Here is a 23318-nt window from a genome sequence, read left to right as displayed (position 1 = left end):
TATTAATTTTCAGACTTCTGGTGATGTTTGTCACATGGACTGCTGCTTTTAGGACTTTCGGTTGCAGTTTGGGGTGGCATTTTTTCTGCTTTACGGTGAGGTGAACAGTGAGCATATACATTATAATAATAGCTTTTCTGGCACTTATGAAAACAAAACTCAAACACAGGAACATTTGCAAAAGTAAACACAAAGGTGTGAACATGGCCAACAAGTAAATGTGAAAGCAGGGGATTCAGAATAGCCACAGGGAGCAATGCCCAGGTGTTATTTGGTGGTGGTGGTGGTTTGCTTGCTTTTTAAATCAACCTGGCAGGAGTTAGGAACCTCCACGCTTTTAGAAAGCAAATTTTGTCTGGTAATAGCCTTCTTTGGCGAAGCATAGTTCATGAATTCAAAGCCACCTTGAGGATTTCGCAGCTGGCATCCAGATTATGGCTGGCAACTGGTCTGTAGCCAGTGGGAGCCAGATGCCTACAAACCTGCCTGACCTTACAGCAAACAGAAAACCCTGTAAGGATGGAATCTGGTCATCTCCCCTGCCACAGGCTGTCAGCACAAATGCAGATGGGATGGCTGGGGGGTCTGCAACCATGCTGTACTGTCAATAAGCGTGTGCTGGGGGGTTGCTGTAAGTAAATGCCCTCAGATACATGGTGTGAACTGTGGAGTTGTCCTATGCAGGGACAAGACTTGGACTCAATGATCCTTGTGGGTCCCTTCCAACTCAGGGCATTCTATGATTCTGTGATAGTGCAGCTGATATTTCCCTCTGGGCAGACCAGTGTGAGTGTGCAGAACTGGCATCAGGGATTTTCTGACAGCTACACCACGCAGGCAGGGAACTGCTTGGACCCTTGGATGCAGCCTGTATATCCAGCTCCCTTAAGCTGTTTTGATGGTCCTAACATAAGAAGATGCATGGATATTAAGGGGCAACTTTGTGCAGCATCCTGCTGACTTTAATATCAGTGAGTGCTGCAATGTCGGCAGCCTGTGTGGGGATGCGGATGGAGCACCACATACACAGACCCTCATGAAAAAGAAATAGTGAGCTTAACCTTGGCCATGGGTCTTTTGTGACCTCCTGGCTACATTCAGTACTTATATTCTACCTGAATGAACTGACTTGCCTCTAGTGGGAACGTGCGGGGTAGAGCATCATGGCAGGGAATGTTATCCATGTGCACTTTTGTTCTGGAAAACTTTCATTAAGGATTACATAGTCTTGTTTGAGGAATTGAGTTTCTTTATCACAATTCACGTTCACAGAGTAGTAGAAGGGAAGGGCATGTGTGGGAGCTGCTCTGTCACAGCTTTTTCCTCCTTCCGCTCGGCTGCTGCTCAGATGTAATGTCTCAGTGTGGATAATGCAGCCATGAAAGGCAACGGGAAGCACTGAGCTGTGTGGGCCAGCCCCTCAGTAAGCTCATCACCATCTCTGCACCATCTTTTAAAACGTCCTTTCCAGCTGCTTAAAGCAGCCCAAGTGACTAGGATGGTAAGGCAAAATTTTGCAAAGAGAGGGAAAAGTGCTAAAGACATTAAAGGCAAGGTCAATGGCCATTGTGTGTGCATGTATATGAAATGGTGAAGTGATTCAAGAAAGGACCTGAGCTGGTAAAAGCAGACATATGCCACTTTCAGGATGGTTGTTCCCCAGCACTGTAGTGACTTTCTTGTTGCTGTGTGCCCCTCCCAAAGTCACAGTGCAAGTCTTAGCAATATTTGGCCCCAAAGAAGCAGCAGAGAAAATGTTAATGGAAATTTTATCCATGCCAAAGCTGTCTCTAAGCTCTCTGCTCCAATGCAATGTGCAACCTCTCTCATTGAGCATGAAATCCTGTACCAATTCTGCTGTGTTTCAGCTGTAGTTAACGCTTCCTGAGGAACGCACATTAGCTATTCCAGATGTACAGAGCTGCCTGTAACATCATTATGGTCCCCTGCAAAATAGAACCACCCACACTATTGCCAATTTTGTCTTGTGACTGCGATTATGTCCAAAACAAGAACTGGTGTGAGCCGAGCTCTGTATTTAATTCTTATATTGTAATACTGTGGTTAGACGCAGCCAAACAGGCCTCCAGCCAGTGGTGACCGAAGCAAGCGGGACTCTCTGTTTGACTCCAGTGAACGTCAAACTTGGTTAGCTGATACATCAGGTTTGGAATTGTTTTGGGAGCTCATAAACAATTATTAATGAGGTCATAATGGCAAAGCCTGGTCATTTCAGGGTTCTGTACTGGTTTCCTTCATTGCTCTTATTTTCATTAGTCTGCAGTGAAGAGCATCCACGCAGTAGTTTGCTTTAGAGATTTGCCACAGTAAAAGAATCTGGGGAGTTTTATTTTTGGGCAGCCAGCTTGTGCTGCTGGTGGTGGCGGTTTTTTGGGTTGGGTTTTATTTTTTTATTCTTTTTTTCTGAGGGATTCCTGGCTGTTTTCATTCTGTGCATTTTTGCAAGTGGGAATTCTCAGTCATGAGCTTTCTAGAGTTACGTATTTGCACCTGCAGCTGCCACCTGCAAACTGAGGCACACGCTTGCAATAACAAATCATGCATGTAAAACACCTCACCTGTAGGAGCAGGTATTTGTGCTTCAAAAAAATGTGTGCTCACCAGTGGCATAGGAGTGAGAGGAAACCAGCTCCTGAGATGCCAGCTTTTCCACCTTCATTTTTGGGAGCTGCCCAAAGGAGCTGGAGACTTTGTTCTGGAAATCAACCCCTGGCCAGTTAGATTTCAGGTGTCTCCCCTGCAGTGTTAATTAGATTTGTTTGTTTGATTGGTTTTTTCCCCCGTACAGTTCTATAGACTTTGAGGGTCCTGTTAACCTTCCTCTCAGGGCAGTGCCTTCTCACTCTTTCTTGCAGATCATTTTGAACTCCATGCACAAGTACCAGCCAAGGGTCCACATTATTAAGAAGAAGGATCACACAGCTTCTTTGCTAAACCTGAAATCGGAAGAGTTCAGGACGTTTATCTTTCCAGAGACAGTTTTTACTGCTGTTACTGCCTACCAGAATCAATTGGTGAGTACGTTTGTTGATTTCCACTGATTTGACTGAATCCCACCCTCCTGAAAACTCTCTTTGCCTCGATCTAAACTAGGAAGCTTCCTGATATAATTTACCTCTCCATGCCAATGTCTGTAGTGACCGTGCCCAATTTAATTCATATTCAGGTGTAATTCTTACATATGTGGGTAGTACTACTAATTCCACAGAGCCATGAGGATTATTCATGGGAGTAAAGATGACATGAAAAAGGCTTTTGTTTGTCTTCCCTTTTGTCTATACAAAGCCATTTGCATATTATCATTTAGTCCTTTTCTGCTTATAGCTCATTAAGGAACTGTCCTTATTTGCAGTGAACTTTCACACCATGAACCATTAGCTGAGAGATATTCTTGTTTGCACAGGATGATTTCATGGGCTTAAAAAATTGACTAATTAAGCTGTAAGGCTCAGATGTAAGGGGAATCATTCAGAGACGTACTTTTCAGAGGCTGCCCAGATTACATCCAGATGTCTGAATTGCAATTTGCATGCCAGTGAATAATATATACAAAATGGAGGAGATCATAACAATGGATTGCTAATGAGTAATTTTAGGAAGTATATAAACAATCAGAGAGCAGAGGCTCTGCTTGACAGTGGATAAGGCTTTAATATTTAAGTCAGTGGAAATATGTTGTTGGCTTCAGTGCAATTCAGAGTGTGTTTTAAGGGCCTAATGACCATGGCATTTAAAAAAAAAAAAAAAAAAGACCTCTTTCCCTCTCCGATTTCTCCAAGTTAAGACAAATATAAGTACTGTCCAAACATGTAGGCAAGCAGCATCACAGAGTCAGTGTACCTGCTGGTTTATTTTAAAAAGTCTTTATTTCTTAACATGAAACAAAAGTAATTAATTTTTAAATGTAATGAATAAAACAGAACTACTGTATAGGGGGACAAAGAAGCTATGAAGTTAATATTGGTAGTATTAAGTCGATCCTTATGACAGACCTGACAACCTGCTTTAAAGCTTTAATATCAGAATGTATCGATTTAAAACTCAGATTTGTATACCTGAATGCTGCAGAAAAAGCATTCAGCATCTGTAGTCTCAAGAATATAATATTCGGACAGGCAATTAGATTTTTCCACTTCCTGTAGAAACCAGTAAAATAGTAACAGACACAAAACCAGCTAAACCTGGAATTTATTTCTGTAGGTTGGATTTGTGTTTACTGCTGATATTTACACCAGAGATGTGTCTAAACTAACCTTCCCAAAGCATATACATTGAATCCTGTAAAATTTCTCAATGGAACATCTCCGGAACCCCTAGAGGTTGATGCTGTCTTTTTATTTATGACTAATGAAAATGGAGCCTTTTTTCATTTTTGCCATTTCTTTCAGAACTGTTTTAAGGAGGGGTTGATTACATTTCTGGAGGTTATTAGATAAAAGCTAAATACATTACACTTTCAACAAACTATCTCATAATTTAAAATTTAAAGGGCATGCATTTATTTAAACAGTCAAACCACTGCCACAGAGTTGAATTGTAGGTCAGATTTCATTTTAAAATGCTTTCTAGCAGATGTTCTCTGATTGTTTGTGAGACAGTCTCTCAGGAAAAATACGGCCATAAATGACTGCGAGTCTCATCTGGCTTCAGTGGATACAAAAAGTTTCTCTTGTGATGTCATACCAAATCTTTAATATTAGGAAAATGTAAGTTTGATTGGTGAAAATATGCTCAAGAGATGAATAGACATCCTTATTATTCTGCAGCGCAGTTGGCTCAGTGTGTTGGTGATCTAAGTCGATGAAACTATTTAGAAATTGTCTCTTTTTTTTTTTTTTTTCAAGGTAGTTCTCAAAACGCTGCCATAAAAATGTTTGCTGGACATGAGCCACTAACCCGCCGCTCTTAGCAAAATCACCACGAGTCAAGGGCTTAGGGATATCTTGGGAGTAGGATGAGACAAGGTCCTGTGGCAAGGCTCAGGGTAGTTTCCATCATCTGCACCTGCACTGTGAAACAGCCTCAAACCCTCAGCCAGCTCTGAGGTGCTGCGTTGCTTGCCCAGCCCACGGGGACAACTGGTGAGCTGTAGCACCTCAAGGCAAGGACCTTCCCCAGAGAGCTGGCCCTGGGATGGACCCAACATGCCAGGCAGGGCAGGCAGCAGCCCAGGGGTGCAGTGAGGTTTGCGGGTTGGTGGCAGCTGCTGGAGCAGCCGCTCAACAAATCGTTCATATACCGCAGATCAGTAATTAAATACTCAGGTTTTGCCTTTCTAAGCCTATCCCTCACTCTCTGTGTTTCCCTCCCAGAAGACCTCATCTCAGAATGAAAACTTGGGTTCGGTCGCTTTTTTTTTTTTTTTTTTTTTTTTTTTTTTTTTTTTTGAGGAGAAGCCACCCCATTTTGAAATACCTTTGTTTGATGAGGGCATTTGATTGTTTAAGGATTTGGAAAAAATCCCTTTTCTTTCTGAGTCTCAAGGGCCAGCTATTAAAAGTGAGGTGGCGGCCTCTTCAATAGAGGCTTTTTTTGAGGAAAGCCAGGCTGATGTAGCTGCTCAGTATAAAATGCTGAGAGCTGTTGGTTTTCATGGGCTAAAGTTGGTGGCATTCACTGCCTTGCAGGAAAGGTCCTGTGTTGTCCTTTGTCAAGCTCTAACTCCCACTTATAGTTTTATTTTTAATTCTTGGAAGAAGTATGGCTGGGAAATCTGAATATTATGATGATGTCTCAGGTTTTATTCACCAAATCTCATTTGATTGTACAGCTAGAAAACTTCACAAGGTGTATTTATTTTTTTCCTGCTCCCAAAAAGCACAGTGGAAGCTACGACCTACGCTGAAAAGTTTCACTGCAAAGTTAAGGTGACCCTTGATTCTTTGGTGCAGAAAGACTCCTGATCAGTGGGTTACTCTGCCAGAATGGAAAGGAATGCACTAGGAAGGTTCGTAGCTGCATTTGAAGAAGGGAGGAGAGTTTCAGTTGCAAGATCTCTGGTTTTCCAGGGCTGTGATGGCTTTAATGGTGTTATACCTTTAACCCAAGCCCTGTCACTTTAAATCTCAGTTCTCCCTACATTTTCCCTTCCTCAGCTTCCTTCCAGGCAAAACCAGTTAAGCTACCCCTGTCATGGCTGGTAGGTCTGGCTGAGAACATTTGCATTCCAGTAAAAAAAAAAAAAAAGGTGGGGCCAAACCAAAGAAACGTCTTCAGGTCTGCAGGCAGTGGCTCCTGTTTTGGGCTCATAGTAGCTGATGTGCAGCTCCACCAACAAGGCTCAGATGTTAGCAGGGTGCTGTGCATTCTTTGTGGAAAAGATAAACAGATTTGTGGTGAAGTATTTGGAAGCAGCAACGTTGTGCATGGGCCGGTTCCTCCTGCTCTGAGTGGCATGAAGGCTGAGCCCTCTGTGCCTCCAGTCTTTCCATTGCCGTGTGTACAACAAACTGGTTTGCCTGCCCAGCTCTGCAGCGTATCAAGAGTAGCGTACACACACACACAGGAAGGTGGATAAAATTAGCAGCGAAGCCAGGAGGATGGATTGTTTAACACTTTGTACGCTGCAATACCTTAACACTATATTCATGTTGCATTGCTCTTTTCTGTGTTTCCAGATAACCAAGTTGAAAATTGACAGCAACCCTTTTGCTAAAGGATTCCGGGACTCTTCCAGACTCACTGATATCGAGAGGTAATGGGGACTTTCTGTTTACTTTCCATGCAGATAAGATAAAGAGAAGAGAGAGTTTGTAGGAAAAGCATCCTTTCAACTCCTGAGAAGCTGTGCATTTTAACGTTATCTTGTTGCATATAGTAAGTCTCCTCCACCTCCTTTAAAAATACTTACAAACTTTATGAAGAAAGAGTTTTTTTGAGTTTTGACATCTGTTCCAGTTGGGGCTGATGTATTCATCATCCTGAGGGGACTTCTTGGAAGGGGGAGAGGGTCCATTTTACAACTTCAGAATGAAAAGCTTTTTTCTTATCATGCCATTTAATCCTATTGAGGGCTGTGAATTGGGTCGATGGGAAACAAGGGCAATGGTCCTATGAAAAACATCTTTATAGCTCCCCACTGCTCCACACAGTGGAAAAGAGAGAGGGGAGCTTCCCAAAATACACTTCAGCAGTCCTAGACACTGAAGTCAGCAATTATTGCCATCAGAATGAATCCCATAACTCCCACTCTGACGACAAAGATGCCATTTTTGTTTCACCAAAATTGTACTGCAGGCTGCATCAGGCGAAAGCTTTATCTGGAAACTGTTGAGTTTTGTGTGTGTACAGCTCATTATAAGCAACTGCTGCCATAGGGACAGAAGCATTAACCCTCGGTTGAGTAGGAAATAAACTTCAATCTCTTGGTAGCTTTCCAGCGTGTCACATTTTTATGATATCATGTCAGATAGTTTGGCAAATGAAGCAAATTAAACTGCCTGAGTTCTTTAGGCTGGAAGAGGACTCAATGGAGATGGATATAGCACATCCAAGTTTTCCTATGAGTGCACAATCATGAAAGAAATTTTGGAGAGGCCAAAACTCTGTAAGCTCCAATGTGGGGATATCCAGATGTATCTGTGAGTCATCTTTCATGGGTGCATACAGGGGACAAACTGCTCCATGAAGTCATAACATACAGCTCTAGGAAGTCTTTACACCATTTCGAAAGTACATGAATCTAAGCAGGTTCGTGGCTTGGAAATAGTGGGGTATTTTATATCTTACTAGTAATTGGATCATTAGTGATCTGTTGAGTAACTGGGTAAAAGAACAGTAATTTGGGAAAGCAAGCTTGTAGACTGCAGGGCACACTTGAAAAGCTGTTAAAAAATGCTTCCAAAATGAAAGTTTTAGTTGTAAATGAGGAAAAAAAAAAACCAAGCCAATTTAATTAAAATAGCACAGGCTGCTGTATTGGCAGACTACGAAGATAAATATCAACCAAAGCTCAGGTTTATTTGCAATAAATAGTCAAGAAAGGGCCTGTTGGAAGAGAAAATACTTTCATTTTCCACATTTCAGTTTCCTTGTTTTACAGACAGGCGATATCTAATGAAACAACTTTGCAGGGCTGAGAAAGTCTGAATAGATAAGCTGGGAGAAAAACTTAGTTACCTCCGTACAGATGAACTAACTATCGTAGTGCTGGATATGAAGGGAATTTTTCCAGAGGACATCTTATTATAACAGCACATGGCATGAAGTCAGAAATGCTGAGCATAAACCGCACTGCCCTTTATTGATAAGTGTAAGAATAGAGCCTGAGACAGGCAGCCTAGCCCAGGCACAAATGTTGCCATGAAAGATAAGATAACCAAATGTGAAACCTACAGTAAATACAGGAAACAGAATGTGAAAAGTATTGAAATGACATTAAAACTCTGGATTTGAGAATCCAAGTTTGGTTCAGATCTTGTTTTGACTTAAGCTGGAAATCTTAGCCCTGATTAGGGAACAACAATATTTAGACAAACAAAACCCAACAAAACCAAAATCAAAAAGATGTTGCACAATGCATCAAGTGATGAGATAGTAAAAGTGCAGCACACAAGAGGGTTGGTAAGAGACTGGTAAGAGATCGTTTGAGAATTTCCTAAGTTATCTGACATGGTCCAGAAATACTAAGGGTTTTATTCAGTTTCAGCACTAAAGTATTCAGGCAGATGAGAATGTTATTCTCTAAGTGCCCACTCATCTATAGATTTCATCTTAGCGCCAGCAAAATTGCTTAAAGAAATATGATGTAAAGCAAAAGAAATAGCAAAGTGAGATAGGTCGACAGGAAGAATTTCTTGCTTGATGTACATCACGACATGCATTATAAGATGTAGGCGATACATTGAATAGTACAGCATGACTACTGCTCAGTCTAGATGGAAACTTAGTTATTTTTGTAAGATGACTGTCTAAGAAAAATACTTATTTTCCAGGGGAAAGACTATGCAGGCCAAATGCACGTTTGCACAGCTCTTGAAAATTAAATAGCTATCTAGAAGCTGTGAAAATACCTTCCATGCATATAGGAAGTGCCCAAACAGGTCTGCATACGGCACATATGTGTGTAATCTGCAGTGCTGTGCGGTGATCCTGATGGTCTCCCGTAAAGCATCCCGTGATGTTCGGGCCAAGAGAGCACTCATTTATCGCAAGTTCCAGCTTTTCCAAATGACCTAAGTAGTGTGAAAGTGTACAGAGCTTTGTATTTCATTTCCAGATATTTAAGCCTGCTTTTTCCTAAACAGCCTTTGGGGAAGGAAACAAATCAGATCAATTGATCTTTAGAGACCTAAAGAAATTAAATTAGTCTGGAGTCAGTTACTGTACTAAACCATCCAGTAATTGGATTGCTCCTTGTAACTGATTGAAAACAGCCTCTATCTGTAACAATATAGGGAGCTTTTCTTTATAGTAGATCTGAGAGAAAAACACATCTTTTTATGACATGATGACAGAAATTGCACTTTTTTAACCTAATTGAATATGATTTTATAAATATGTGACTTTAACGATTTCAAGCTTCCCACTCTAGATTTACGATCCCTATGTGGAAAATTCAAGCTGCAAATGCCTTTAGGATTAAATATGTTTGCATTGTATGTGTTGGAGTTAAAATAATATACGTAAAGGTAGTGAAATCTGCAAAATGGTAGAGGAGGTAGGCAACAGCAAAGCTATTGGTGCCTGCATTTTCTAAATAACTTACAATGGTTTCCTTGTACTCATAGGTATATATATACAAAGCTTTTAACTATTGAAAAAATCTTTGGTCGATTTTGGTATATATATAATTTTCAGTAGGATGTGAGATTCCTTCCACAATCAACTCTTTCCACATATTACTTGTGGTAAACTATTTATGGCAATGGGGCAGAGCTTATCTGGTGCTACTGTGATTTAGATAAGTTGCTGATTCACCTTTTGATCTTTTTACATGGTATTTACATTTCCTCTATTATAAAAAAGCTTCCACAGTGATTGTGATTGAAAAACCAAACATTGTAGCAGAGATTGTCAGAATGTGGAGCTTAACATACTGTGGTGTTGTCTATGGGATGGCAAATGCAGGAAAGTGGATGAATGTGATCTTTTTCAACGGCCACCCTTGTGAAAAAGATTAATGCAGGTTTTATAATGAGCAATTCACTCTGGAGATAGGCTTTAAGGGAGTATCTTTACGCTTCTGCTTAAGAACAAAACTGCCAACCCCATAAAGGGTGCACGGTCAGAATCCAACATATTTTTTTTATCTTGAGCCTGAATTTATCTTCTGAGTTGTTGTGAAGAATTAGCCTCTTAAACCCCCCCCAAAAATAAAACCATCACAAATATTGTGCGAACAACTCAGTGAAAAAGGTGGTAATTTCAAGAGTGTGACTCAACAGAACTCCTGAATCGTAAAATAATGGTCAAACAAGAATTGACAGATCATAATCATGATCTGAATGTTGTTTCTCTATTTGATCCAGCATGTGAATGGCAAGTTCAGGGAGTGGACTTGTAAGTAGTAAAGAGATCTAAGGCAATATGCCCATCTGCACGAGTCAAATAATGCTTCTGGGAAGTAGATACATACGTGGGAGGCAATATGGAAAAGTATGGCTGCAGAAAGGAAGGACTGGGGGATGGGGGAAACAAGTAAGAGACCTGCACCCCAGCATCTCAGTGGGATTTGCATGGTAATCAGATTCTGAATTTTCCCCTGAGGAACTTCATGTCTGAGATGTGGAAATATATCGTACTGGCTTACAAGGCTGTAAGTGAAATGGATGTTAATGCCTGGATATGGGCATTTCTCCATTGAAGTAGCAGTCAAAGCCACATGCTTAATGATCTGCCCGTTCCCACTTCTTATTGCTAGTCTAGAACTTCCCTGACTCTTGAAAGCCCCCTGCCAACAGCCAGAAATATATTCTCTCTGACCTACTGCCATGTCCATGGTTAAGTAGGGCTTTGTCATAGTTTGCCAACAGGCCAGACTTAACCAGCTGATCTTTTATCCTCAGCTGGTTCTCAGTCTGTGAATGTCAGCAACCAGCTATGGGAGATCATCTCTGGTGTTTAGATTGGGAGAAGTGAAGTCCTGAGTTTAGGGAGAAACACCAGGGTGTTTCTGGTGCCTAAATGGCTGGTATCTGGTGCCTTTCCAGATGTGCTGAGGCTACTCCAGCCTCCATCTCCTGCTCCAGAGTAGTAGATGGATTGTCTATATTTTCTGTATCATCCCTACCAGACCACTACAGATGGTTTGGATGTCTTAGGACATCTAGAAAGAACTAATTGCATACATTTAGACATTTGAAGCATTCCCTTCAGTTATCAAGATTTTTAAGCACTCTTTTTCCCACATAGGTTTTCTGTAATCTATATTTTGACTGGTGCAAACCAGTACTAAACTCTTATTTTGCTAGAGTTTTCCACTCACGTCACGCAGGCGTAGTGTGTGCTTAAGGGGATGATGTCAGATCACACTTCTGCTTTCTACCCCAGAGGGAGTTTTCCAGGGACTTCCTCCAGCCCCAGTCTTACAGCGCTGCTCTGTCCTCACCTCTCATCCTCTGCCTGACAGTCAGAAATAAATGGTTGCTGTCACTGGGTGAAGCTCCGTGAAGTTCATTATGTTAGAGTTGCGTCCCTGTATTTGGGGAAAAAATATACAAAGAAAAATATTTGACATGTATTTGCAAGTGTGTGCTTTTTTCCCAAGTCAAAGAATAGAAATGTATTTTTTTTTTTCCATTCCCTATATGAAAGCAGCTGTTTTTCTCATTGTTACTTGCAGTTGAGAGAAGAGGGGTGGGTCTACTTAAAGTGTCATTACTTTTCCCATGTCATGGTTTCAGCCAGGCTACATCACCTCCATGCATATTATAGGTCCTCCAGGACTGCCATCAGTAGTCAGATGTTTATTTCAAGGGCACCAGTAAACACCACTTTGGAGATACACTTGTTCTTTCTCCTGCAGTCGGAGAAATATAGATTTTTTTTTTCATAGTTTAATTCTCATTTCCCTGCTTTCTTAAAATCATATGTATTCGTGGAGTATTGCATCCATCCAGCACTTGCCCCACAGTTTTGACTCTGTGTGGAAGTGTTTGGCTCTGTATCAGCTTTCAGGACAAATTAAACTTCAGTTTCTGGGAAACAATGTAGTTTGATGGGCCCTGGTTCTTCCCTGGTCAGAATTGGTTCAGTTTTAGTCCAAGCAGTGGAACTGAGCTACTTTGTTCTGGTCAATGACTTGGTCCATTCTGTGTCAGCTGAATGAGGTTCCTATGGTCAGCCTGTAATATTCATCTACCAGTATGAGAGCAACTATATGTAATGAATTAATCTGTGTCTGTATGTTTATGCATGTGTAAAATAGCAACTAAAAGTCACACGAACATGAAGGCTGAGAGATATCTGAACAGCGGTACTGACAGTATTTGTTGTTCACTCTTAGCTGCTATTATGGAACAAATGTTCCTCCTGCTGTGTTGGGGTTTTTTTGTTTGGGTCGTTGCTTTTTTATTTTACAGGCTTGTTTTTAGCACTCGTATCTTGGACAAATTAGTCATCTCTTCCCCTAAAAAAAAAAAACAACCAAAAAACCCCAAACAACAACAACAACAAAAAACCCAAAAAACCTCAAGCAACTTCTACAACAGTGCAACTTCCGACAAGTTTATTTTTATGCCTTCTCAGCCCATTTATTCCATCTGTCTTCACCTCACCTCACTTCTGATGTCTTCTGTTATCTGGGCTTTCTTCCAAACATACTAACTGGCAGCTACAAAAAAAGGAAACCTTTGAAATGCGGAACTAAAGAAGTCATTCAGGCTGCAAACTGATAATTCATACACTTTATATCCTGTTCTGTATTTTTCTTTGTGTTGAACCAAATGGCCAAGTAAAACATGGTTGTCAGTTTTAGTATTTTATTATTTTCTTTCTATTTTTTTTAACATTGCCTTTCTTGTAAAGAAAAAGACAAAACCCATGACACCAGGAACAGGGAGCAGATCCTGAGTTTATCCTTACCTTGTTGCTTACCTAGCACTTGGATACTAAGGGCAAAAAGAGAAAACACTAACAGGTTGCTCAGCCCTGCCCTGAAACTTGTACCCTTTGTAGCCATTCCTAACCGAGGCAATAACTTCTGCAGAGGACATGAGTTCAGAGTACCTGGCTCTGCCACCTGTTCTTTTTCATCACAGTCTGGTTTTTGTATTTTGCCTTCAAAGGGGCTGAACCTGGCTCCCGGTGGAGCCATCAACTCCATCCTCTTTGAAGCCATGGTATGGATCTAAGATGGATACTAACCCAGGCCTGGCTCCAGCAAGATAATTCTGGATTAGCTTTCCTAACACCTTCTGTCAAAATCAAATATATTGCCTCGAGCCTCCTCATCCCAAAGGGAGAACGTAGGCTTACCGTTGCCATCCCCTGGGTGCTCTCTTTGCCAAAATCAGGGAAACCCACAGCTTCAGGTGCAAGCATGTAAGAGGCATCAGTGTTGATAGTGCATTGGTGCCAGGAGAGCCCTCTTCCATATCAGCAGGGCTCTTGGTCGTGAGCTTCAGAATCAAAGTCATGGTGACCACCAGCCTGCTGTGAATGTAGCTGGAGTGACAGCAAAAGGGGCAGAAAAAATGACATGAAGCATCAAAGAGATGCCTGCCTCCACCTATAAAGAAGTGCTGTTCTTTTATCTTGATTGAAGATCCTGCTCGGGGTAATCTGGGACTCTACCATCTCCCAAGAAAATTTGTGTAACCTGGGCTGACAGCAAAAGTAACTGAGCTTTGTCATGCGGGGCTTCGCTCCTCAGCTGCTTCCCAAGTCAGCTCTGTTTTCTGCCATCTCCATGGCAGGATCTTTGGTTTAGTCTATAAAGTATCAGTGAATCATTTATCAGCCACATCAGGATCTTCCTTTCTAGTTTTTATCCTCTGAGACTATCCTGTATGTACAGGGCATTGTTAACTAAACAAGGCCGAAGACTCAGCTTATAGCTGCAAGACATAAAGCATCCCTGGCTGGAAGTTTAGCTTTGGAATCAGTTGCTGGCAGATGCAAGAGGGAAATGTTCAGCTGAGAGGTTAAAACCTGCAGAATGGCAAGATGTCCTCTGCATACCCTAAAACCTTGCTAAGTGATAAATTCTCCCAACCTTTCATTTCGTTGGTTTCCTGGTCCAAAACTTCCTGGTTTATTTCTTGCATAAAGGAGAGAAGCGCTTCATTTGTAATAAGCAGAGGTTTATTTACAGGGCTGGGCTCAAGGTGTGCTTCTGTCAGAATGCAGATTGTTGGGATCAGCCTAAGCTCCTTTTCTATATTACCTCTATTTGCATTTATCGTTCCTCAGTGTCTTCCCTGTGGATGTGCTAGCCAATATGAGCTGATTTTTTTTTTTTCCCCCCCTCTTTATTTGGCACATGGTTCCTTTTTCTCTTTGTCATCCAGCTTCAGCCCCTAACTTGCTCTTCTCCAGCCTGTCATCTGTTACTACTATCCAGTTGTGCACATAGCATAGCTTAATCATAGTAATATGTTATGCCTGTGTGTGTGCTTTTCTCCTCCTCTGGATATTTACAAGATAACTGTGAGCTGAAGAGCAGTCTGGAAGACTGAAAATTGTTGGTAGACCACACAAAATAATTTGACAGAAAGAAGGCATCTTTCCTTTATCCAGCTGGCAGCTCATCTCTCAAAACAAAGTTTATTGCCAATTTATTGCTAATAGAAGAAACTGTGGAGCTCTAAGATACATTAAAAGGTAGAAATTGTTAGGTTCAAGTATTAGAAAACAAGTGTCCAATCACAAACTGAGTAACGGAAGTATAGAAGTTGAGCACAGAGTAACTGGAAGTCACTTTGTTTTTCAACCAGGTAAATGTGGGTCAGGCCTGAAGGAAAGCTTTAAAAAAATTCTACCATACTCTTCACTTGCTAATTCTTTTTATTGAGCAGAATCATAAATGGCAAATGTTGATTTATTGTTCAGTAATTTATAAAATTATTTCCATAAATCCTTCGAACCACTTTGAGATACCTGAAGGTGTTGCATACAGAACTACAAAGCCAGGGGTTTAAATTAATGAGTCTTTCCTCCTTCTCTTGTTATTATAATTATTAATTACTATTATTATGGGACTTAAAAAACTATCTTATTGGCCCACTCTACAGACCACCATATTCTCTATATCCTAAACAGTTCACACTTCCATAATCTCAAAATCTTTCTGAAAATTCTGTTTTAAATCCTTTTCACCCCAGTTGAATAAAGGGTATAAGCAGGAACCTGTGTTCTAGATTGCCAGCTTTGTTCCTCCATTTTTGAACTAGGTTTCACAGGCACTTTAAATCTTCTTGTTAAGGTTTTGCTTCCTCCTACACATCTACTTTGGAGCAAGTCCTAAAGCACCTCTGTCTTCAAAGGGTGGAGATGTTTGGGGTCCTCTTTCCAACCTCTGTAGGAAACTCCACAAGTTTGTATAGATTAGATGAGTTGAAACTCCTTTCTTCTCTGAGAAGACTTGATCTCTGGGTAGTTGTTGTTCTCTGAGCATGGTAGAGATGCCACCACCCTTTTCCTTTGAAACACAAATAAATGGAAGGAAAGGTTATCCCTTAATTTGCAGTTAGGTCACTTGTCCAGGACCTGAGTGTAGACTTCAGCTCTTGTTTTGTCATGTGGAAGAAACAGCGCTTGGTGGGATAACTCAGAGTTATGCTTCATAAATAGAGAAAATACACCACTTCTGCTTTTCTTTGTTTCCTTTTGCACACTTAGGTGGTTTCCTGTTCAGTCTTTTGCATTTTGTAAGTCTGCTTGGAGGTTTATATGCAGCATGTGTTGCATGTAGGAAGAAGAGTGTCCACCTGAAGGCTGTGGGGAACAGGTGCCTAAATTCTGAATCTCCATGCTGTGCACTCATTATGTGAATCACAGCCTCTCCCTCTAAAATTAAAGATTAGCAGGCGTGTTGTGATTATAGTGTAAACCACTAACATGGTTAGGCTAGATAAGCATATACAGTTTGTAATATCAAATCCCAGCTGCACAAAAGGAACAGCTTTTGTGAAATTAGTTGCTTTCCCTGATCCAAGTTTCCTTGTTAGACCATTCCCTCTGCCATAAAAACCTTTGCTTCTTGTGCCAATGAATGAGATTAATCTTCTAAAATATGTGGCATGCTACCTGCAACATTACAAGATAAAAATTAGATAAATAAATGTACCACATAGTTTCCTGGTTTCAAACTTTGCAGAATCAAGGTTCACTAAGAAGTCATCTCTTTTTCGTTTAAAAGAAGACAACCATACAGAATAATAGAGTTCTCTGTCTAGCATACAGACCCATCTGGAAAGAATTTAGTTTGCAATAATTGTGGGCATTTGATTTAGCTTTAAATCTCTGTAGGTAATTCAAAACTAAATTTATTGGGGTGAGTTTATTCCCAAACCACGATTGGATCCAACGTTTTCGAGATGAATTTGGCCCACTACACTAAAACTAGAGCCTGCATTGTTTCTGTTGCATCAGGATATTATTACATACTGTAATGTCTGTCATTATAAGCAGAACTTATAGAAATAAAGTCAACAGAGACAATATAGCCAATCACCTGAACCACATTTATTTTTCAGACCTTTGAAGATAAGTAATTTTTTGCTTGTTAATATGTTTATAGACTGGTATCTAAATCACTCAGACAACACAGGTCTATTTCATTATTCATTTATTCTGTACTCATCTGAGATAGCCTTTTTGGTTAAGTAAAATTCTTTGCATTTCACATTCTTCTTCAAAAAAAAAGTTTCAAGAGGCATTCAGCACATAATGTAAACAATGCCATCTGTCTTTTTCTTTGTAGAATCTTCTCTGAGATAGCTCCGATATGCCTACTGTTTTCAATCACTTAAAAGGCAGTAATTCAATTATATCATCCTCTATGTAGCAACTGCCATTGCTTTCAGTCCACTTCCAGTCCTGACACAAGTAAATCACTTTGATAAGATCCTCTTTTTATTCATTTTTTTTTTCCTGAGGAGACTAGCATAAGTAATGATACCAGTGATAGACCAAGGACAAAATGACCATAATGGGCTTTCTGTAGGAAAGGAAAACATGTGCCATTGTGATTTATCACGTTACTTGGAAAATGTTTTTCCTTGGAATTTCTGCAACAGCCACAGTCTCCAAGCAAAGGGCACCAGCAAGTATAAATGGCCAAATGGCCAAATTCAGATAAAACCTTCACCAAGCAGCAGATTTAAACAGCTATTGCTACCTAGATTTCTTAAATTAGGACAAAAGGTCAAAGCCATTTTGGAAATGTGCCTTGGTTGTATTCATCTTTGGTATAATGCCATCCACTTACATGGAAACGCGCCGGGAATGTGTAAGGTTGGATCTTCCTTACGAACTGCTATGGCTTATCGTGCAGATATGCTTTCCTTCTATTTAAAAATTGTTTGGGTGACTTCAGTGCTTTGTGCCACCAGCAACAAAGGGGCCTGGCAGACACGTCAAACCTCCCAGAATAGACGTGGCACGAGATCGGTAGAATCTGTAGACTTCCTGCTACAAACTGGCCTCAGCCCTGATGCTGAGAGAGCATGGTTAGAGCTGAGCTGTCTCTGGACACCTCTATTAATATCTCTTGCCCCTGATTTCAGAAAAAAATTAGAGGGCACCCAATGAGGTGGTCAGGTGTGATGTGAAAGCTTGTTTGAAAGGAGCTGGGCCACAGGTGTCTCTTTGAACTCAGATTGGTCACTCAGCATGAAAAACCCCAGAGGCTGCATTTTCAAATTTGTGAAGAGACCTGGTCTTATATTCCTTGTCTGAGACCACATCCAGGAAACACAGTGGGAAGTCTACTTTACTCTGTCTGCTGAAGAAACAGTACCACACAGGTAAGAGGTGATCAACCCAGGTCAAAACACCACAGGCCAAACTCAGCATCTCCAAGTGACATGCTATGAAGTAATCCTTTTGTCAAGTAATTTTGGAGAGTCTGTGTGAGAAAGCTGTGATCTGGACAGGGAAAAGGCAGCATGCTCATTGTATTCAACTTAATGAATTAGGAGGCTGTTTAGGGTGTTATTGATACAGTAGGTTGTTTCCTTTCACAGAGAAAGTGTGGAGAGCCTTATCCAAAAGCATTCCTATGCCCGATCCCCCATTCGAACGTATGGAGGAGAAGATGATCTCGGAGATGACAGCCAAGTGACACAAAGCAGAGGTAGGAAAATATGCTCATGAGGTAAGCTGTAGTGACCTGGTTATGCTTGAGAAAAGGAGGACCATGGTCAATACTGTGGTACTCTAAAGCATTTCTCTGGTGCATCTCTCTGCCATGAAGTCCTACAATAAAGAAGAATACTTGTTACTTTATGGCTCTTCCGGATATCTGATATGCCTATGACACTGGTGTGTGTGGGTCAGGAGGAAGTTCTAGAGAAGCCTATACAGTCTTTTCCATCAGAAGAGAGCTATGTCTGCTTCCTCTTCAAAAGGGTTGAAAAATAGGCAACTTCATTACTGTGGTGCTGAGAACAAGTTAAACACTCCCTGTCCCTTGGAAGGACTTACTAACTGGGGCTCAGCACCAGTTGTAAAGTACCATGTAGATGTGCCATTTTTTGTCCCTCCAGCCTTCTGTGAACAGAGGATTTGGTTCTGCTCATCTTCAGCCAGGCTGTGGTTAACCTGCTTTGCTTCTACAGGAAGAAAAGTCTATTCCTTCCTGGAAAATTGATGTTTAATTGTTATATCTTGGTCTCTAAAATGTGCTTTTCCTGCGGAGGCAATTAATCTCAAATGTTTTATCAAATGGCTCATCTACTTTAGCAGTCCCAAAAGTAGTAGCAAGGCAGAGTTGTTCTTTGTGGGGATACTCACTGGACAAATTGCATCTGTCATAGTTTGCCTCTGGAAATAGATCTTAAATCCATCTTGTGGGATCACTGACTAGCATGAACTCGTGTTGCATTATACTTTGCATGTTGACTTCATGACCTGCCTGATATGCAACAGCCACTTGAAGTAAAGCAATTCTATCTGCCTTTCGACTGGCAGTGCCCTTGTCTTGTCCTCCAACTTCATACAGTGTTGCTAAGATAAGAGCATTATTTCTGGTAATAAGCCCTTTGGACTTGTGATGGGAAAACACACTTATTTTTAACCATGAGTTGCTCTTCGACAAAATGTGATTAGGTGGGCTTGTTCATACATGTCTATTCCAAGAGCAGTTCCTTAGATTGCGGAGTTTCTAGAGCAACTCCTCAGCTGGTACGATGCCATCCTTTCACATACTTCTGGGGGATTACCTCACTTCATATCAGCTTAGATCCTAGTTATTGCTGTAGACAGTGTTAAATTTTCCCTTGCCAGACTTGCTCAGAGCAAGGTACCTTCTCTCCAAGAATCACATTTCTCTCTAGTATTATGTCCTCTTTTGGGAATGACAAAGTGAACAAGGCGAACCTCAGTATGAGAACTGGCCTTCAGAGCCTTTCTCTTCTGAGGATCATCCTGAGGAAGGTCTCAGAGGATGTAGTAGGTTATTAAAATTAATTTTATGTACAATATATACAGGGTACAGTTCTGCATTTGTTTGCAATATGGCAAATGAGTGAGTGAGGAAGATTATGAGTTGTAGCAACTACCTCTTTTCTAATCTGGGAGACATATGCTAACAGAGGACATGATTGTTCTGAGCAACCAGAGTCACGCACAGAAGGTAAAACATACTGCTCTTACAGATGAATACCTTGTACTGCCTTCAGTCCCTAGATCTGGTGTCCTTAAATAAGGAAAAGTCCTCCAAGATATGAGGAGAGAAATAATGGCATTATCAAAACTCCATGGACATTTTTATTTCTTCTGATGCATTTGAAAACTAACTTGCATGCAAAATTGAGGAGTGTCCTTCCATATGTATGAGAATTGACAACTAAATACAAACTGGGTGGTGTATGTTATAAGGTCTCTGAAGCCTCAACTGCCTCAGAATTACTACAGCATATTTCCTTGGTGCTGGAAACATGGCAGACGTTTTGGAGTACTGAGTTACAATTAGAGACCATTGCAGTTCGAGAAAGAAATGGCCCTTTTGGAGGTTCCTCATGAGAAGAAATCATGTACTTTGTTCTATGTAGAACAAAGAAAGTCTATCACAGCTATTTATTTCTAACTACATCCAGAGCATTCTCATCTTAGTCAAATTCAACCATCTAAAGATGGAAGCGGCTAACCTTCAGTAGCATATTTATCACAAGAAGTATTTTTTCCAAATGAATTAACAGATATGAAATAAATAAATCAATCAAAATAAAACTCTTCATTGCATAACGTCTGGGTGTCTGTGCTCCAGCATCCACACACAGGATTCATGGTAGCCACCTGGAACAGAGCCAAACATAAGCCTTCTCATCAAATCCGGGTTCACACCCCACTTTTCCTGTAGTGCATTCATGCTGAGATATCCCCTGATTTGTAAAGGGGCTTGCTCTGGTCTCTGAGTACGGTGTTATAGTTTGGCTCTGGATCACGACTTCCCAGCAGCTGGAATTTGGTTCAGTGGTGGGGTCACGATTTGGTTCAATTTCATTTCTACTGCTGAACTGACACAATTTCTCTTTCCTGTTACTGGGCCGTTTTACTTGTTTCATTAACCAGAGGAGGAATTATTCAACAGTAGCTCTCCTTCTGATTTGAAAATGTATCACTAAAGAGATTTATGGGGTTTTTTTAAATAATAATTTGCATTTTTTTATTGTGTTTGCTCATAGTTTTGTTTTTTGGAGTACGTGGCTACGACATACGTAATTCCAATAAGTTTACCTTGACAGATAGATGTCTTAGTATTTTTTCTTTTCACAATTTGGATGAACCTATCTTCTAGAATCAGATTTATGAAACTAATACCTGTCATTTTTTTTCTCAGAATGTTTTTGCAATACTGGCTTGAAATTATATTTTGCCAAACATTCTTGCCAGTAAATTTTCTCAATGGACAAAGTTGGACAAGTCGGAAAATACAGAAGGGACATGGGTTGAATTACTGTTTGAATAGGAATAAAAAAAAAAGAGTTTATAGGATTTTATTGTATTCCCCATTTCTAGAAATCGGACATCTGATGATGACGAGGTGCATAGAGGAAATGCAGAAGTGAAGGGCAACATCATCACTAGATTATTTGAAAATGACCATGTATAATTGTCAAAACAAATTATGCATTGGTTTCCCCAAAATTTTACTGTCAAAATAAAAAAAGTAATCAGTTCTAATTTAAAGATACCATTTTTCCTTTTTTTTTTTTTCCTGATTTTTAGGTCTTCAGAGAAAAAATGTTTTAAAGAGGTGGAAGATTTGTGAAAATAATCTTGGGAATTTTTGAGATTAAAAAAAATAGCCAAGAAACCACTTCCTTTTCAAAAGTAGATAATTACCCTGGGAGCAAGTTTTAAATATTTTTGTGCTTTCCACTTAAGGCCCCACACCTCTTACTGTGATTTAGCATCGGTGTTGTTTCTTAGAGCACTATACACAGTTGGAAAAATAGCAATCATTTTGACATTTTAGAATTTTAGAATTTTTTGTTCAATATTTTGGAAAAAGTTAAGTTGAGAGCAGTGTTGACAAGTTTTACTAGGATATGTATTAAAAACAAAATAACACCTTGTAGTGCAAAACACATTTTTCTATATTTTTGCCAGACTAGAATTTTAGAAAAAAATAAGTATAAAAATGAGTAGTTCTACTGAGGATCTGATATAAAAAGCTACAAGCATGTCTTGGAAACAGGGGTGTAATGCGGTGAGATTCCACATCAGAGATTTTTCAGTGTTTAGTGGTAGCATTGTAAGGTTCTTCAGCGTTTAATACCAAAAATGTCTAATGTGCAGAACTGATTTTCCTGTTCAAGCCACTGCAATCAGCTTCTTCAAATCAAAATTTGTCTAAGATGCAGTGATAAGGACAGCAACAGGTAAATAAGAATAATATAAAGAAAGATATAAGGAGAAGTATTTGATAAGTCTTTCCAATGACAACTCATCATTAAAATTAGCCTTGCTGTGAAAGACTTTTTCTCCCTTTTTGCTATTTTTACCTGCTTTGTTTGTCGCAGTGCAAACATCAGGCATTCTTTCTCTTTGCTTGCAGGGTCAGCTTTTACAACATCTGATAACCTGTCCCTCAGTTCCTGGGTATCCTCCTCAACCAGTTTCCCTGGATTTCAGCATCCACAGTCTTTGAGTGCCCTGGGTACCAGCACTGCATCCATAGCTACTCCCATTCCTCATCCCATCCAAGGATCTCTGCCTCCATACAGCCGCCTGGGAATGCCTCTGACACCCTCTGCTATCGCCAGCTCCATGCAAGGTAGTGGCCCCACTTTCCCTTCCTTCCACATGCCAAGGTACCACCATTATTTTCAGCAGGGTCCTTATGCAGCCATCCAGGGACTGCGTCACTCCTCCGCAGTGATGACGCCGTTTGTATGACTGATGTAAGACAAGAGAAATGTGAGATTTTAAACATGCAAGTTTGGTATGAAAAAAATACAAGGGACCTTCCTGAAAGGCCTGTGGGAGGAGTGCTGAACCTTTAACAAACCAGCTAAGAAAATGCATTATGGATACAGATTCCTCCATTGAGGGATCACAAGAAGCGAGCATGCAGCTTGGAGCTGCTCATAGATTTATGTGTAACACAGCCGAAATGGATCCCAAAGCTCCCAGGATTCTTGGTCGCGTGCAGCTTGTTCCAAAGGTGCATTATACCTAGTGGAAAGAGATTATGTTTATGCAGCAGTGTACAAATTAATTGTGAATAGGTCTTTTTTCATATGCTAGAAGAATTACGAAGAAGGCAATACTCTTATTCATCTTCATCTCTTCTTGTGACTGATGAGCATCTAAACAGAAAAAAAAAGTATTGCTATATCTTTGAGCTTGTTTTAAGCTATCTCAGTATACATTTGCTGGGAATGGGACAAAGTGGAGAAGGCCACTGTCCTTGAAAGACTGGGTTATATTTACCAAAAGCAGTATTTCTTAGTTGCTACTATAATCCCAAAGAGAAAATTATTAACAAGTCTTTCTTTCTTTGTTTCTTTCATAAAACACTATTAGTTCCAAAAAAAAGAACTGTGTTACAAGACTGTAGCAGTAATTATGTGTTCTGTCCTTCAGTCTAAAAAAAACTTTTGTCCTATATCCTAGGAGGAGCAATTTAACTGTCTATTAAGATATGATGAAGGAAAATGTTGATTTTGGAAATTCTGTTACTTAAA

The 23318-nt window shown here is 40.3% G+C and overlaps 1 protein-coding gene across 1 annotated transcript in view; it reads left to right on the top strand.

Moving 5' to 3' along the window:
* The window catches only part of TBX20 (T-box transcription factor 20), a 34892-nt gene extending 12022 nt beyond the window's left edge, over window positions 1-22870 (top strand). Inside the window, exons 5-8 of the mRNA XM_065629570.1 lie at window positions 2877-3035; window positions 6639-6715; window positions 18150-18259; window positions 22187-22870. Of these exons, the coding sequence (XP_065485642.1) occupies window positions 2877-3035; window positions 6639-6715; window positions 18150-18259; window positions 22187-22527 (687 nt within the window). The 3' untranslated portion in view covers window positions 22528-22870. The remainder of the gene's footprint in view (window positions 1-2876; window positions 3036-6638; window positions 6716-18149; window positions 18260-22186) is intronic.
* The last annotated feature ends 448 nt before the right edge of the window (window positions 22871-23318 follow it).

This window comes from Caloenas nicobarica, chromosome 2, assembly GCF_036013445.1.
Source record: "Caloenas nicobarica isolate bCalNic1 chromosome 2, bCalNic1.hap1, whole genome shotgun sequence".
NCBI classification, from domain to species: domain Eukaryota; kingdom Metazoa; phylum Chordata; class Aves; order Columbiformes; family Columbidae; genus Caloenas; species Caloenas nicobarica.
This window is presented reverse-complemented; position numbering and strand designations above follow the sequence as displayed.